The sequence below is a fragment of the Aythya ferina genome, assembly GCF_964211825.1.
Source record: "Aythya ferina genome assembly, chromosome: 2".
Lineage (NCBI taxonomy): Eukaryota > Metazoa > Chordata > Aves > Anseriformes > Anatidae > Aythya > Aythya ferina.
In genome coordinates, this window is record NC_140297.1 from 74,979,074 (window position 1) to 74,995,199 (window position 16,126).

The following is a 16,126-nucleotide window of genomic DNA, read 5'->3' on the forward strand; positions in this document are numbered from 1 at the left end:
TTCAGGTGGAAGGAAGTATCTCTTCTTCAGTCCTCTGGGGTGGCTTTTGTTCACTGAGAGGTGAAATGTCAGGTAGGTTTTACTGTTCTCCTGTGGTCTTACAGAGGTGAAGGTATAGAATATTGTAAACAGTGTGTTATATAAGGATTTCCTTATACTGTATGTACAGTACACTTACATTACTGTATGCACTATACAGTATGCAGTATTTTACTCTATACAATTGTTCTTTCCTTCATCAGAATATAGGAAAAGCATGTTTCAGCTTTGGATATAGCTTTAAAAAGTCTATACGTGGATTTATTTTCCTTTTAATTTAAATCCATAGCCTATATACAAGATGTCACTCATGCAGTCATATGTACATCCCATTAAGCAATAGCAGACACTATGTAGAAAAGGTTTTTGCTTTCACAGACAGTGGTTTTTACTGAGAGTACAGATGGTAATTTGAGAAGGTTTCAGTTTCAGTACAATTCATTTTCATTTTATAGCCATGCTTACTTTTGTAAATTATAAATAAGACTTGAAATTTCAATTAAATTGCTCTTGGTTTAGTCTTCCTCTTTTTACTTTTTCAAGGAGTATTATTCACAGTTCACTGTAGCATGTAAACTGAAGGATACCATGGTACTTTTTCATAGGTCATATATTAAAAGCAGACACTTAAATACATCTAAACCAAATCTATCACAACTAATCTAAAATGACTGCAGGTGGTATGTTGTTGGAAAGAAGATAGCAGGGGCAGGGAAAATGAGGTCTTCAGGACAAAGTCTGCAGGGCACATTCGCTAATCAATGCTCAGGTTTTTGTCATGCATAATTAAATGAGATAGTAGAAAAACAACCTTATATGCCTACATGATTTAAAATTGATTTTTATTTTTATTTTTTTTAAGAAACAACTGTGGCTGTGATAGGACTGTGGCAAGTGTATTTAGTGACACACTTAATTGTCCTGTTCCATGAATCACCTTTAGCAAGAATGTGACTATGTGAGGCGCTACAGCTCCCTTTCAGCTTGCTTGCCTGGCTTTCTTCTGATGGAAATCATGTTAGAAGGTGAGGCATGTAGTAGTACATGCATGCATCTTTGGAGAACTTGAGCCAGCATGCCATTGGATCAAACAATTGAATTAATGTTAGTTACAGAGGTCTTCCAGGTCATATAGTTTAGACATAACCAGAGGGACTTGGTCATTAGTTTTAGATTCCTGACAGAATCCATGGTTGGAGCTACATGCCCTGTTCATGCTACATGCCTACATGTAGAATGAATCTGGGGAGATTTGTGCAACTCTGACCCAGACTCAAAACAGCCAGCTGGCTGAAGGGGGGACCTCTTTTTAACCTGCACATAACCACAGATCTTGTTAAAGGGGATCGGTATGCTAAATATCTTATGTATAGGTTAAATAAAAGAAGTAGTGAAGCTCCATGTGGAGTAAAAAAGCTGAAAAAAGAAGCAAGATCAAAAAACTTGAGCGAGAGAGAATGATTTCTGAGGGAATGACAGAAAAGTGTAGTTTTAGTTTATTGCTGTGTTGAGACCAGTCATTTGTGCTGAAAGGGTTAAAAGACAAGATTCCTTTAAGTCACAGGACTGTCTGGGAAAGTAGCCTTGGAAACGGTTTCATGTTTATTCATCCTCTTCAAGGAAGCAGGATTTCATGCTGGTTTTTTAATAACAACTGAGAGAGAGCACCAAAAAGAAGAAATAATATAATATTATTTCCCATCCCTTTCCCATCCCCAGACTGATTTGCACAGAGAACAGTCCAACGAGATGCTGGTAGGCTGCCTAATACCAACCAAGGCTGATTTTTGAAGAATGTGATTTCAGACTATGCTTCCAGGTTTTTGTCCTCCTAATGCAAATATTTGATGCAATATTACTGTTAATCTCTAATAAACTTATTTATTTGACCACAGTGCATGATAGTTTGTGTATTCCAGTCACTGTGTAAATATGACTCATCAGTCAACCTGTTTGATTTCATAATATTGCAAAAGTTAATGCCCCATTACACAATAAACTACCATAGCATGAACTTGTTAGTATTTGCAATAAATGCCATTTTATTACTCCATTATGAAGCATCTGATCTCAAGGCAGGAACTTTGTCATAGTGCAAATGTAAGGATTTGTAGAGATATGTCACACACTGACATACCAAATGCCCTCAGTTTTTTATTCTGTTACAGTGAGATATTAATCATGTAGGTGTCAGAGCCATCCATGGGCAAAATAAAAATTTACTTGAATGATTTAGAGTGTGGAACTATAAAATTAATAGTCTTGACATAAACTGTGTGGGAAAGTTGGAGTTATTCTTAGGGAATGCGACTGTTCAGCTGTTACTTGACATCTAAGGCTAGAAGACTACAAGAAGGTGGTGCTACTAAAGGCCAAGAAAAGCTCCAGTGCTGGCTTCTGTAGAAACATTTGTGTTTACTTCAGGAAAGGAGCTAAACAGAGTAGGACTGAAACAAAGAAGGAATTGTGCATGTCAGCCAACGGACTTTGGGTAGAAAGCTGAAAGTGAGATACAAACCCTTCTTGTTTGTTTGGATATTGATGCCCCAAAGTTGTAATATTTTATGCCTGCTCTACACTATGAATTTTTGGTGTTTTATGAGAAAAATACAAACAATATGCATGAAATGAAGTAATTTGCAAAGGGTTGAACAGAAGGTTGTCATATAGAGCCAGGGTATGAAACAGATGGACTTAGATGCTAGCAGTTTGGAGGGGATGACAGGAAAGTTGAGCTTTGGAAAAATGGCTGTAAATCAATGACTGCTGGAGTGGTCCTGATTTGCTTGGGTTAACAAAGGATGCATATATATCAAAACTTTTGTCTATCTTATGGTAATCAACATGAGATTTTTAGGTGTCTGTTTGACTTTTGATGTTCATGAAAATTTCTTCAGTTAGTTTATGAAAATAGCTTGCTAGATAGTTAAGAGCTTGGTTAATGAGGTCTAGTCAATTCTCCTATCTTCTGCCAAAAGGGTTATTTAATTTAACCTTTATATGAGATTTGGTTATGCAAAGTATTTCTGATTAATACAAGAAACCCATGAAGTTCAACAAAAAGAAGTGGGAAAAATAAAATAAAAAAACACCTGGGGAGGAACCACGGGCCCCAGTACATGGTAGGGGTCACCAAGCCGAAAAGCAGCTCTGCAGAAAAGGACCTGGGAGTCCTGGTGGACAACAAGTTGAACATGAGTCAGCAATGTGCCCTTAAAAAGGCTGACAGTATTCTTAGCTGCATTTGGCAGTGTCACCAGCAGCAGATCAAGAGGAGCTGATCCTTTCCGTCTACTCAGTGTTGGTGAGGCTGCACCTGGACTGTGGTGTCCAGTTCCAGGCCCCCCAATACGGGAGAGACACGAATCATGTCAGTGTCTAGCAGATGCCTGTGAGAAGAAAAAAGTTATATTTTCTTTCTAAAAAACAAAGAAATTGTACAATGAAAAAAACAAACAAACAAAACAACAACAACAACAACAACAAAACAATGAAAAGCGTGTAGTGTTACTGTGTTACTTACAAATACAGATTAACTGCTAAAATTAGGAAATGTCATAATTCAGGATTCTCTTGGCAGTCCCTTGATATGCCTTATCTTAAAAGGTATGTTTTAAATGTCTGTAGTTGCATTCTCAGTTTAGATTGAGTAATACATAATACTTCTTTCCTATCTTATGGATTATATCAAATTACCAAAATTTTGCCAGTAGTGTTTCAGTTCTTGCTACCATAAGGTAAGGTTTTGCTACTGATTTAATTCTGAACTTTTAGTTGAGTCAGTTCAGATGAAAATTGTGTTAAAGATGTCAAGGGCTTTCATGATCTCTTCTAAATTTCAATAGCCATGCATTAGAAAATAAATAAATAAATAAATAAATAAATAAATATATATATAAAGGCAAATGAAATGGAATATCCTTTATAAATGACAGAGAAAAAAATAAATCCTCAAAGCAGTCTTCCCAAAAAGTGTAAATGCTGTGTTTCACTATGCAGTATTGTCAACTTAATTTATAAGCTATGTTCCTGCCAATAGCAAGTAAACTTTCCTTTAATATTCAGGTTTTGTTACTTACTTTTCAGTAATAATGTGCTGCATTTTCTGCATCATACGTCAGAAAACTTTGTAACTAATATGTAAAATTTTTTATCCTAATACATTATTTTGCATGTAATGTCATTCCTTCTAATACTTTAAAGAGCTCTTTGCTTAATAATGGAATACAACATACCAATATAACTTAATGTTCTTTACCATAGATGTTTCTAAAAATCTGTATCTGCATTTTAGTAATCTGATCAAATATATGATAGATTGCCTCAATGCTAATTGTTTTGAGCATGTCAGAATACACGGTATGAATCATGTTTGCTTTTCAAAGTTACAGTTCAGAAACTACAAAAAGACAATCTTCCAAACAACCGTATAGAATGATGGCTTCTTTCCATATTGTATCTCCTGCCTCTCAATTCTCCTGGAAGCAATTTTTGTTAGTAAATAAAATCCCTCTAACTGGGATACCATCTGGTAGGTTAGCTATGATATGTCACTGACAATGCATTTATTTATATTTAGTAAATACCAGCTTTTGTGAGTATCTCTGGTGAAGCAGGTATTTCAAGGAACCTGAACAAGACGAGATTGAGATGAATGTTTCTGTTACTAGTAAAGAGCTGACGTGGCTCTCAGGACAAATAGGATTTTTGAGAATTCACAGAAACAATGACCTGAATAGAGAGGAAATTTATAAGAATATCAGTGCTTCTCTTTGAATTTTATTATTGCACTATAGCAACAGTCTCTAAGCACATCCATAGCTGTTGCCTAGGACAGTAGATAGTAGCCTAGCTGCAGCCAGACTTGTGATTTTATTGCTGAGAACTCTTAGATCTATGACCACCTCCAGCTTGGGTACAGACTTCACCTCTTTGATTTTGGAGAAAGAGATAGGACTGCAGTGATCTTCTATCAGCACACTGATCCAAGATCAGTCCTCCTTTTTCCCCTTTCCCGCATAGCTGAAGTTATCAAGGTAATAATTCCTGAAATTCCTGGCACATTGGGCGAGACTGTAACTTTTCAGTGATGAACTAAAGTACAAGCTTTGGGTACTGAGTGTTGCACAAACACTCATAGATTTATTTTGTTAAATATATATATTTGGTAAATATGTGTGTGTGTGTATGTGTGTGTGTGAATGTATGTATATATCTTTGCACAGAGCAATACATACCCTCTAACCAGTCCAGTATATATATGATGTATTGCTGTAGGTTAGCTTAAAAATTACAGAAAATCTCCTATCATAAGTATGTACGAAGGAGTGCCCTGTGTAACCTTTTCCACATTTGCAGGAACAGCTTGTACAGGCTATCAAAAGTGTCCCATCTATCTAGTTTTTTCCCATGTTGCATCAGAAACCACCTAGGGAGCCTTAAGGATGGCCAGATTCTCCTCTCAGGATGCTAATCAATAACTGAAACCTGCAGATAGTGCCTAGCAATTTGTCTAGGCACAGCAGGAGCTACCTGGGGAAGCTCCAAGACTGTGGTAGTTAGTCAGACATTCTTATGTGAGGGTGGGAGGAATTCAGTTAATCCTCCTGCCTCAAGTCAGTCCATTACTGTGGACTGCACATACAACTGTGCAGAAAGAAGCTGTGGAGTTCCTGAAACTAAATGCGGTGTCTGTGCACACAAGCATAGCCTGACACCCAGCTACACCAAGTTAAATATTTATTTAAGTTATATAAGTGTTTTGTTGTTGTTGTTGTTATTATTTTGTTAAATAAATAAATAAAAGGAGCAAATATCTCTGTGGATTAGCTGTTGTAGCCAAAATGGACTAGTATCTAGAATATGGTATGCAAGACTTCTCCTTTTTTATCACTAGAATGGAAGAAATGGAAGAATTGGTTTATTCCTTTTTAAAGTACATGTCCACACAGTACACAATGTCATTTGCTCAAGATGAAAAATAAAATTTAGGAGCATCCATCAAAAGGAAAGCAGAGGGCCACAGAAAGTGGCAATAATGCTGTGAAAAGGTTTGACCTTTGTTTACTTCACCTACTTCACTTTAGCAGCGTTTTCACAAGCAGTTTCCATGTAATGGACTTACTTCTGCAGAAAATTGGAATAACACTACAGTGAATCTAGTCCAAAGATGACTTTTTTTTTATCTACTTTATAGGGCACAATCAGGTCCATAAATCATAGCAGCTCTGGTCTGAAGGGAAAAAAAAAAAAATAAAATTCTAATGTCATACACGTTCCTAACAGAATGAATTGCCTAAGGAAGGTATTTATGAAAACAGTAACCAAAAGTGTAAGCCAGGAGAAATCTTCTAGTGAAATTGGGGTAATATATCAAAGTGACAGAAATAAGACAGTAGGGTTTCTTTTAATCAGGGAGCTGTGTGTAATTAAATGTGTAACCAAAGAATCCTTTTGCTGCAAAGAAGGGAAAATATAGATGTGTTTATGTGCTTGTTATCATGCATCTTTGGTTAGAGTCAAAAATAAAATTACAAGGGAGGCAAAAGTATATATATATATATTATTTTTTTTTTCACGAGTAAAGCATAAAGCCACAGCTTTGTTCAGAGCCTGTTGTTAGGACCAGTCAAGGAATTCTCTTCACAACACTAAACAAGGTAGAGAGGCAACACTTCATACAAGTTGCTAGGGTCATATAAGTCACAGAGCTATGAATTTCTGGGAATATTCCTGTGTATTTGATAATTATGTCTCCATTCACAGATAATGTTCTCTGTGAAGTAAACAAAGTATGTGGGATATATCCCAGCCTTTCTTGAAACTTGGCAAACATATCAGAAGAAAAAGTGATTACCTTTTGCATGTTAAAAATGCTGTGCTCCAAATCATTGCCATTAAAAACTGAATAGTTCAATCATGAGAGGTAGAAGACTATATGTTATGTTAGGAAGGCAAGGACTGCAGCGGGTGGGTAAAATAGTTGCCTGGTATTTTTATAGCATGCTGTCTCGAAGCGAGCAGTTAGTGAGGATGTTTCAAATATAGCTTCCTGAATTGATGATAGGCAGTGCAGAAAGTTGATTTATGTTATGAGTTAGCATGTGGTATTCGAGTATTTGTGTTGCTGCTAAAACAAACTAAAAGCAAAAAATATATTCTGTATTCCATAAAAGTAACTTTCATGAGGTCCTACAGTTATAAACCACTTTGACTTTGCCTGGCCCTGAAGTCCATCTGATTTCCATGGACTTCTGAATATATTTCACTTCACAATCTGTTGTTCTTTCACAGATGACCTTTTAACCTTCTTTAAAATAATTCTGGTCAAAATTCAAAACTCCCTGTTCAGGGTAAATCCTGAAGGCAAAAATATTTTCATCTGAAGACAGAAGACTTCAGGATTTAGCCCAGTCTGTTTGCAGATCTCTCTGCAAAAGTGCTAAGTAACCTTCTACTGTCCCAGGTTTCTCCCTTTGCAGCTGTCTGACTCATCCTCTTTCCTCTTAATTGACTTGATTTATAGTGACAAAGGAAAGGAAGATATGCAACATTTTCATACTGATTCATAGGTAGAAAAGTGGATGTTTTCATGCCAGTCTCCTAAAGGGCTGGAGTCTTTCCCCTTTACATAGCTCTTAGGTCTTTTTTGCTGAATGAGATAGCACTCAGAGGAAAATAATGGTGATAATGTTCGATAACGCAGAGGTATGACCTAGGATTGTTGTGGGAAACTGGTGACAATGTTCTGTATTCTGGCAGCTGTTTCAGAATACTGTTGGTGCAGAGAGTCAGCAGTGATGGGATGCCTTGTTACCAGGTAGCCCAGTGCTTCCTGTATACCTTAATAAAGCTGGCAGTAGATTTGAACTTCGGTTATTATCAGCCTTGGGTGCCTTAAAGCAAACTACCCAGTTACTGAGGAAGGATCATCAAGGTTATTTCTCACTGGATTAAAATATCTTTGGGAACGCTCAAGAACACAGAGCTGATATGTTGTTGCTGTTTGTTCCTTGAAAGCCTCTTTACAGATGAACAAATCTAGCAGTTAATGTGTGTAAAGCACAGACATAGTACCCACTCTCTTCGGATTACTATTTTCTGGGATTTTTCAGGGGCTGCAGTTTTAGAAATTTCTCTTAAAAAAAATAATAATAATAAAAATCTATTTACTGGGATAAAGTCTTACGAGTTTTCCAAGTTTAAACAGTAATTTTGGCTCTAATAAACATAAACTTCAGAAGTAACTTCAGTAACTCTCTACGTACCCTTGGGGTGAATGCCCAAGGAAGTTTTACAGCTTTTTTATGAGACAATTCTGCCCCATAAAAAGATACTATAATCCGGTTTGGAGCATATTGCCCTTTATCAATGGGTTATATTATATTTGGGTCTTGCTTTAAAGCCAGAGTGGTCAGGTCTATCAAAAACCCTGAGAAGTTTAGTTTCCAGTTGCATATGAATAAAACTGGGAATAAACATTCTGAAAACTATATTCCATGCTACAGAAATGACTGTGGGGTTTATACTGTGTTTTGAGTCACCACTTCAAATCGTTGAGGCTTTTTGTTTTCATCTGCACATGTCCCACAGCATGTTAATTACAGCACTCAGTGTTTGTATATAGGTTCCTGTGTTACATCTTTGTTTCTCCTCAGTTTATCCTTAGTATTGGTACTGAAAAAGTGGTGTTTAATTACTTATTTATTTATTTATTTATTTTAGAATTTCATTCAAATACTGTATCCTGAATGAAACTGTCAGGGACAACAGGACTTAAGCTGAACTTAATTGTGGTCAGGATGTACTGGCTTTTAAAACTCTTCCCCATCATTTTCAATCTAAAATGCTAATGTGATATTTATGGGTCATAATCCACTTTTGCATGAACAGGCACAAAAGCTGCCTTACCCAAAATTACAGTTTTATAGCTTGATGTAAGACCATGGGGAAATCAGGATGTATCTCACTTCTGGCTTTCTACCTTGGAATCACCTTCTCTGAAAGCACAGACCCAATAAAAAGCCACCTGAAGAATCAAATCCACCATCTGGTCAGAGTAATCCACTAACAGGCTCAAGGGAATTGCTTACGAAAGCCTGCTGAGCCTGGTAAAAATCCAAAGCACATTATTATGTGTGTTTAGCTCCTGGTGGCAGGAGCAGGAGTGATGCTAGAAATGGTAAAGAGAAAGTAGTAAGACAAAAGAAAATTACTATTTATGGGGCTGTACTGGGTCTGGCTGGAATGTTAACTTTCCCGGCAGCAGCCCATACAGTGCCGTACTCTGTACTTGTAGCTGGAACAGCAGTGTTATCACACCAGTGTTGTGTCTACTGCTGAGCAGCAGTGGCACAGCATCGGGCCTTTCTCTAACCCTCCTAGGGGGTGGGCAAAAAGTGAGGAGAGAAACATCACTAGGGCAGCTGACCTAAACCAATCAAAGGGATATTCCATACCATGTGGTGTCACACTCAGCAATAAAAGGTGGAAACAGGAAGAAGAGGGGAGGGGTGGGCTCTCGTTGAGAAGACGTCGGTCCTCCTCTCGAACACCGGCTGCGTGCGTTGAGGCCTTGCTTCAAGGACGTGGTCAATCATCGCTCATTTGTGGGAAGTAGAGAGTAATTTCTTTCCTCTGCACTTCCATATAGCTTTCATTTATTTTGTTTGTTTGTTTTCCTCCCTTTTTCCCCTTTTCCCTTTTACTTCCCCTTAGTTAAATTGTTTAGTTCATGGTAGTCTTTATTTAATTATTATAATTATTTCCCTTTAATTAAATTATCCTTATCTCAACCCGTGAGTTGTTCTTTGCTTTACTTCTCCCCCTCCTCATCTAAAGGAGGGGGAGTGAGAGAGCGGTTGTGGGGTTTAGCTGCCCAGCACGGTAAAACCACCACAGTCCTTTTTGGCGCCCAACGTGGGGCTCGAAGGGTTGAGATAACAATAGAATTGATTAAACGCATACAACTAACACACTCGCTTGCTAGTAACCATGTACATTGTCCTGTTAATAATAGCTTTGTTCATATGTCATGCAATCCGTGTCATATTCTCCTTTCTCCTATATATCCGATCCGACAAAGTGCTACAATCTGTGTTCACTTTTTTTAATTCGCTGTGCTGCCAAGCACTGACCTTGGGTTTACTCTGGAATTCAGGCTCTGCGCTGTTATCATTTGGGTCCCATGGAAACTATCTTCCAGAGAATATTCAGAACTACACTGCCTTCCTTTTCTCATCTGGACACCAGTTTATTAATAATATCAGGAATGGTACCTTTCCCTTCTTTCACAGTGGGCTAATTACAACAGTTTGGGAGTATTTTGAAGATCCATCTGTAACCCATGTATTGCTATTTCTAATTCTGAATAACAGGTTTCATTTTCTCTCTAAGATTAGTCGATTGTTTAGAAAACTTATTTGGGAATCTGTCCCAAAACAGTCTTGTGGTGAGTGGCACGGTGTGTGGGATGATGTTAGCAGGTACCTGTCACGAGTGTCTCCTCCAATAGTTTTGAACTTCATCCCTGAGCAAGTGCTAAATCCTAAAAACTTGGTAGAATGTTTGAGAGTTGTATGTCCTGACCCTGATAATGCCGGAGAACAACAGCTTGCAGCATTGTGCTGGGTCCTGGTTTATTCCTATCAAACACTGTTTAACATCATCCAGCAATTTGAAGAGCGGGAGGAAGTCTCTGAATCTGATGACCAAGTAACACACACTGTGGCTGACCCAGAGGACCAACCAACTATGGTATCAGTCGCCCCCATAGTCAAGTCAAAACAATGGAAACGGAGGTCAGCTCGTTTAGTAAGGGAATAAGGCTCTCCTAAGAAGGAGGGATAAGGGGAATTGGCAGGCACCTCTAAAGCAGAGCCATCACAAAAACAGCAGGAAGACGAGACGGAAATCATAAAGGAATCAGAAATCACTCGATCCTTATCCCTGAGTGAGATGCGAGAAATACGAAAGGATTATGGTCGATGCCCAGGTGAACACATCCTCACTTGGCTGCTCCGATGCTGGGATGCTGGGGCCAGTAGCCTACAATTAGAAGGCAATGAAGCCAAGCAGCTGGGATCCCTCTCTAGAGAAAGGGTAATTGACAAAGTAATCGGGAGAGGAGCACAGGCCCTCAGCCTCTGGAGACGACTCCTGGCAGCTATCAAAGAAAGATATCTCCATAAGGAAGATATTGTATATCACATAGGCAAGTGGACCACTGTAGATAAAGGTCTCCAACATCTGCGGGAATTAGCTGTGCGGGAGATGATTTATAGTGATTTGGACAATGCCCAGACACCTCAAGACCCCGATGAAGTCCAGTGCACAACATCCATGTGGCATAAATTTGTGCGGAGTGCACTATCAGCACATGCCAGTACCCTGGCAGCAATTCACTGGGATGAGGGGATGGGACCAACAATGTATGATGTCTCCTGCCAGCTTCAAAAATATGAAGACAATCTCTCTGCTCTGCTACAGTCCTGTGTCTCAGCTGTGGAGAAATTGTCTAAAGGACTTGACAAGCTTGTGGAGAAAGTATATTCCCCCTCATCTAGACAGAGTGATACTTCAGCCACTAAGAATCAGCATTCACCTGCTCAAGAGAGAGAGTACCCAAGACGTACACCACGTGGCACCTTGTGGTTTTATCTGCGTGACCATGGGGAAGATATGAGGAAATGGGATGGTGTACCTACTTCAACCCTAGCTGCTCGGGTACGTGAACTGAAAGGAAATACAGCAGCAAGAAGAGGGGCTCCTAAGAGAAATGCTGCTCCGGTTTCTATTGGGCAGTACCCCAGAGACAGTAGAAGAGCTGATGTTATTCTTGACCATGATGAAGGGACCTCTACCTCTCATTTGCAAGAATTAAGTGGCAGACGCTCCAGCCAGGACTAGAGGGGCCCTGCCTCTGGCCAGGTAGAGGAGAGGGATAACCGGATTTATTGGACTGTGTGGATCCGATGGCCTGGAACATCAGAACCACAGGAATACAAAGCTTTAGTGGACACTGGCACACAATGTACCTTAATGCCATCAGGCTACCAAGGGACAGAACTCACCTGTATCTCTGGAGTGACAGGGGGATCCCAACAACTATCTGTACTGGAAGCTGAAGTGAGTCTAACTGGGAATGAGTGGCAAAAGCATCCCATTGTGACTGGCCCAGAGGCTCCGTGCATCCTTGGCATAGACTATCTCAAGAGAGGGTACTTCAAGGATCCAAAAGGATACCGGTGGGCTTTTGGCATAGCTGCTTTGAGCACAGAGAAGATTAGGCAGCTGTCTACCCTGCCTGGCCTTTCAGAAGACCCTTCTGTTGTAGGATTGCTGAAGGTTGAAGAACAACAGGTACCAATTGCTACCACAACGGTGCACCGATGGCAATATCGCACCAACCGAGACTCCCTGATTCCCATCCATGAGTTGGTTCACCGACTGGAGAGTCAGGGAGTAATCAGCAAGACTCGCTCACCCTTTAATAGTCCTATATGGCCAGTACGAAAGTCTAATGGCGAGTGGAGGCTAACAGTGGACTATCGAGGCCTGAATGAAGTCACGCCACCACTGAGTGCTGCAGTGCCAGACATGCTAGAACTTCAGTACGAACTAGAGTCAAAGGCAGCCAAGTGGTATGCCACAATTGATATTGCTAATGCATTTTTCTCCATCCCTTTGGCAGCAGCATGCAGGCCGCAGTTTGCTTTCACTTGGAGGGGCATCCAATACACCTGGAATCGGCTGGCCCAGGGGTGGAAACACAGCCCTACCATTTGCCATGGACTGATCCAGTCTGCACTGGAGCAAGGGGGAGCTCCTGAGCACCTTCAGTACATTGACGACATCCTCGTGTGGGGCAACACAGCAGAAGAAGTTTTTGAGAAAGGGAAGAAAATAATCCAAATTCTCCTGAAAGCTGGTTTTGCCATTAAAAAGAGCAAGGTCAAGGGGCCTACATAGGAAATCCAGTTCTTGGGGGTAAAATGGCAGGATGGACGTCGCCATATTCCAATGGATGTGATCAATAAAATAACAGCAATGTCTCCGCCAACTAGCAAAAAGGAAACGCAAGCTTTCCTAGGCCTCGTGGGATTCTGGAGAATGCATGTGCCAGGCTATAGTCAGCTTGTGAGTCCTCTATATCGAGTGACTCGAAAGAGAAACTATTTTGAGTGGGGCCCTGAGCAACAACAGGCATTTGAACAAATCAAACAAGAAATAGCTCGTGCAGTAGCCCTTGGGCCTGTCCGTACTGGACCAGCTGTGCAAAATATACTGTACACTGCAGCTGGGGAGCATGGGCTCACCTGGAGCCTTTGGCAGAAAACCCCAGAGGTCGACCTCTGGGCTTCTGGAGTCGGGGCTATCGAGGATCAGAAGCCAATTACACCCCAACTGAAAAAGAAATACTCACAGCATATGAGGGTGTTCGAGCTGCTTCAGAAGTTGTGGGTACAGAGGCACAGCTCCTCTTGGCACCGCGGCTACCTGTGTTACATTGGATGTTCAAAGAGAAAATTCCCACTACACACCATGCAACTGATGCTACATGGAGTAAGTGGATAGCGTTAATTACACAGCGGGCTCGAATGGGAAAACCCAATCGCCCAGGAATCCTGGAAGAGATTATGGACTGGCCAGAAGGCAGAGATTTCGGAGTGCCAACAGAAGAGGTAACCCGTGCTGAAGAGGCACCACCATACAATGAGTTACCAGAAGACAGAAAGCAGTATGCGTTGTTTACTGACGGATCCTGCCGTGTGATAGGGAGCCATCGGAAATGGAAAGCTGCTGTGTGGAATCCCATACGATGAGTTGTGGAAGCCATGGAAGGGGAAGGTGAGTCGAGTCAGTATGCAGAAGTAAAAGCCATACAACTAGCCCTAGATATCGCTGAAAGAGAAAATTGGCCAGTATTGTATCTTTATACTGACTCATGGATGGTGGCAAATGCTCTGTGGGGGTGGCTGCAGCAATGGAAAGAGAGCAACTGGCAGCGCAGAGGTAAACCTATCTGGGCTGCTACCCTGTGGCAAGATATTGCTGCCCGGGTAGAAAACCTGGATGTTAAAGTACGTCATGTAGATGCCCACATGCCCAAGAGTCGCACTACTGAAGAACATCAGAACAACAAAGAAGTGGATCGAGCTTCAAAAATTGAAGTGGCTCAGGTGGACCTAGACTGGGAACGTAAGGGTGAGCTGTTTGTAGCTCGATGGGCCCATGAAACATCAGGACATCTAGGGAGGGATGCCACTTACAGATGGGCTCGTGATCGAGGGGTGGACTTGACCATTGAGGCCATCACGCAGGTTACCCATGAGTGTGAGACCTGTGCTGCAATCAAGAAAGCCATGAAGGTAAAATCCCCCTGGAATAGGGGGAGATGGCTAGGGTTTCAATATGGTGAGGCCTGGCAAATTGACTATATCGGACCACTCCCAAAAACTCGCCAAGGCAAACGGTACATACTCACCATGGTAGAAGCAACTACTGGGTGGCTGGAAACATACCCTGTAAACCATGCCATGGCCCGAAACACTATCTTGGGCCTGGAAAGACAAGTATTGTGGCGTCATGGTACACCAGATAGAATTGAGTCTGACAATGGGAGTCATTTCCGAAACAATCTTGTTACCTCCTGGGCAAAGAGGCATGGTATTGAGTGGGTGTACCACATCCCTTATCACCCACAAGCCTCTGGGAAGGTTGAGAGGTACAATGGACTGTTAAAGACTATGTTACGAGCATTAGGTGCTGGGACGTGGAAACAATGGGACACAAATCTACCAGAGGCCACTTGGCTAGTTAACAATAGGGGGTCTGACAGCCGTGCTGGTCCTGCCGAAACAAACCCCCTACACACTGTGAAAGGAGCTAAAGTTCCCGTAGTGCATATAGGAAGGTGGATGGGGAAGGCAGTGTGGGTTGCTCCTGCCTCGGGAAAAGGCAAACCCACTCGTGGGATTGTCTTCGCCCAAGGACCAGGGTATACCTGGTGGGTCATGCAAAAGAATGGGGATATCAAGTGTGTGCCTCAAGGAGATTTGACATTGAGAGAAAACTAATCTATAATCTAAGTTGTATGTTGTAGGAAGATGCTGTAGGATCAACGACAGGTCAACTTTGCAAGGAGCCGGGCAGTGCAACAAGGACTTGAGCTAAGCTGGTGCTGGTGTCCAGACATCCAACTCCACCTGCCTTGAGTGGCCACTTTGGCAGATGAAGACCTAATCATCAACAGTTCTTATGAACATTTTCCAAGAAAGACCTATGGAATGAAAAGATACACCTGCCTATTAATCCTGTCCTGTCAAATCCTTGTCCTGTTAAAGGACAAGGGATAATGATGAGAATGCTTGTATGCTAAAGTATGGGGATCTGAGTGTGACACAAATGTTATGGAATAAGGGGTGGAGGTTGTACTGGGTCTGGCTGGAATGTTAACTTTCCCGGCAGCAGCCCATACAGTGCCGTACTCTGTACTTGTAGCTGGAACAGCAGTGTTATCACACCAGTGTTGTGTCTACTGCTGAGCAGCAGTGGCACAGCATTGGGCCTTTCTCTAACCCTCCTAGGGGGTGGGCAAAAAGTGAGGAGAGAAACATCACTAAGGCAGCTGACCTAAACCAATCAAAGGGATATTCCATACCATGTGGTGTCACACTCAGCAATAAAAGGTGGAAACAGGAAGAAGAGGGGAGGGGTGGGCTCTCGTTGAGAAGACGTCGGTCCTCCTCTCGAACACCGGCTGCGTGCGTTGAGGCCTTGCTTCAAGGACGTGGTCAATCATCGCTCATTTGTGGGAAGTAGAGAGTAATTTCTTTCCTCTGCACTTCCATATAGCTTTCATTTATTTTGTTTGTTTGTTTTCCTCCCTTTTTCCCCTTTTCCCTTTTACTTCCCCTTAGTTAAATTGTTTAGTTCATGGTAGTCTTTATTTAATTATTATAATTATTTCCCTTTAATTAAATTATCCTTATCTCAACCCGTGAGTTGTTCTTTGCTTTACTTCTCCCCCTCCTCATCTAAAGGAGGGGGAGTGAGAGAGCGGTTGTGGGGTTTAGCTGTCCAGCAC

At 41.2% G+C, this 16,126-nt stretch overlaps 1 protein-coding gene across 23 annotated transcripts in view; it reads left to right on the forward strand.

Moving 5' to 3' along the window:
* LOC311431343 (uncharacterized protein) overlaps positions 1-16,126 on the forward strand; it is a 358,114-nt gene continuing 341,988 nt past the window's right edge. For 18 of the 23 annotated variants that reach the window (XM_084508757.1, XM_084508756.1, XM_084508760.1 and 15 more), the window contains exon 1: positions 13,411-15,864. In XM_084508757.1, the coding sequence (XP_084364883.1) occupies positions 13,875-15,116 (1,242 nt within the window). In that variant the 5' untranslated portion in view covers positions 13,411-13,874 and the 3' untranslated portion in view covers positions 15,117-15,864. Of the gene's footprint in view, positions 73-13,410; positions 15,865-16,126 lie in introns of those variants that run through there. The other 5 variants (XM_084508763.1, XM_084508753.1, XM_084508766.1 and 2 more) reach the window with 2 other exon arrangements.